Genomic DNA, 1,134 nt, shown 5'->3' with positions numbered 1-1,134 from the left:
CGCCATACTTCCCAAATGAGTCATGAAAGGCGACATCGGCGCGATTATCACCATCAAAGTCTAATTTTNTGCTTTGATTGATATAATCTGTTCCGATGTGCAACCTGGCCAATTCACCTCTACTGTATAATCCATGTTGATTTATATCGGCAGTAAACCAGATATCACCTGCAAACTGTGCCGTTTGACTAAGAACTGGCCATAATTCGTTACCATCAAAGGTTTTTAAGGGCAGCTCGTCTCCTGCTCGCCAGATCAGATAGATAAACTGAGGTTCAGAAGGAGCGGGATAATCTGGGTTCCTGGTTCTGGAAAAATAATAAATGTTATCCCCAATTTGCTGGATGCTTTGCAATACAAAACTGTAAGTATCCGCATTGAAGCGTTGCGCTATCCATTGATTATAGTGTTCATCAAAGTGATAGACCGATAAATTAGTGCCACTTTCCGCATCAATTGTCTCGTAATAAAGCTTACTTCCGATATTCGCATAATATCGAATTTGCGCGTCCAACACAGGTAATATCTCATTATTACCTGGTTCTACACGCCAAAGGGTGGAGTAATACCGCTGTCCCCGATTTCGCAATAAAAACACTTGCTCACCATCGGTAAATAGATCTTCAGCACACCCCAGGTTGGTCACCGATTGCGTTGTTGTGTCAATTCGCTTCAGATAACCTTCACCAGTAATCAGATAAAGCTCATTGTTCAATTGCAAGGAATAAGTGCGATTACCACTTTCAAGGATTGCACCATGCCTTACTGTGCTGCACTGATGTGGAGAAGTAGTTGCTAAAAACTGTAATTCCTGCGAGGCAATATCAAACCGAAATAGTCCTTTTTCATCGTCTTTATCATGCTGCAGATAAATCGAGTCTGCTGTCACATCGAGGAGCCTGCCGGGTCCATTATAAATTCGCTCCGCTTGTTCAGTTGCGCTGTGATATCTTATGACTCTGAAATAAGGAACACTCCCTTGCCAGAATTGACGTTGGTAATACAGGACATCATTTTGTTGTTTAAAAAAACTAAGCCTCGGATTCGATAAGTCGTTTATCGCCTCAACCGCTGTTACTGAGTTGGTTTCTGCGTCAATTTGCCAAATTATTCCTGCTGTAAAAAACACTTGCT

At 41.9% G+C, this 1,134-nt stretch overlaps 1 protein-coding gene across 1 annotated transcript; it reads right to left on the bottom strand.

Annotated features, from left to right (window-relative positions):
- Positions 1–8: 8 nt before the first annotated feature.
- On the bottom strand, positions 9–1,089 carry TRIADDRAFT_63012 (uncharacterized protein; the record flags this gene model as incomplete). Its single annotated transcript, XM_002119007.1, has 1 exon — positions 9–1,089. A coding segment is annotated over one exon (1,079 nt), but the record flags the coding sequence as incomplete, so codon positions are not given.
- Between the last annotated feature and the right edge of the window lie 45 nt (positions 1,090–1,134).

The sequence above is a fragment of the Trichoplax adhaerens genome, genomic scaffold, assembly GCF_000150275.1.
Source record: "Trichoplax adhaerens TRIADscaffold_3902 genomic scaffold, whole genome shotgun sequence".
Taxonomy (NCBI): domain Eukaryota; kingdom Metazoa; phylum Placozoa; class Uniplacotomia; order Trichoplacea; family Trichoplacidae; genus Trichoplax; species Trichoplax adhaerens.
Note: the sequence above shows the minus strand (reverse complement) of the source record. Positions and strands in the feature narration are given on the sequence as shown.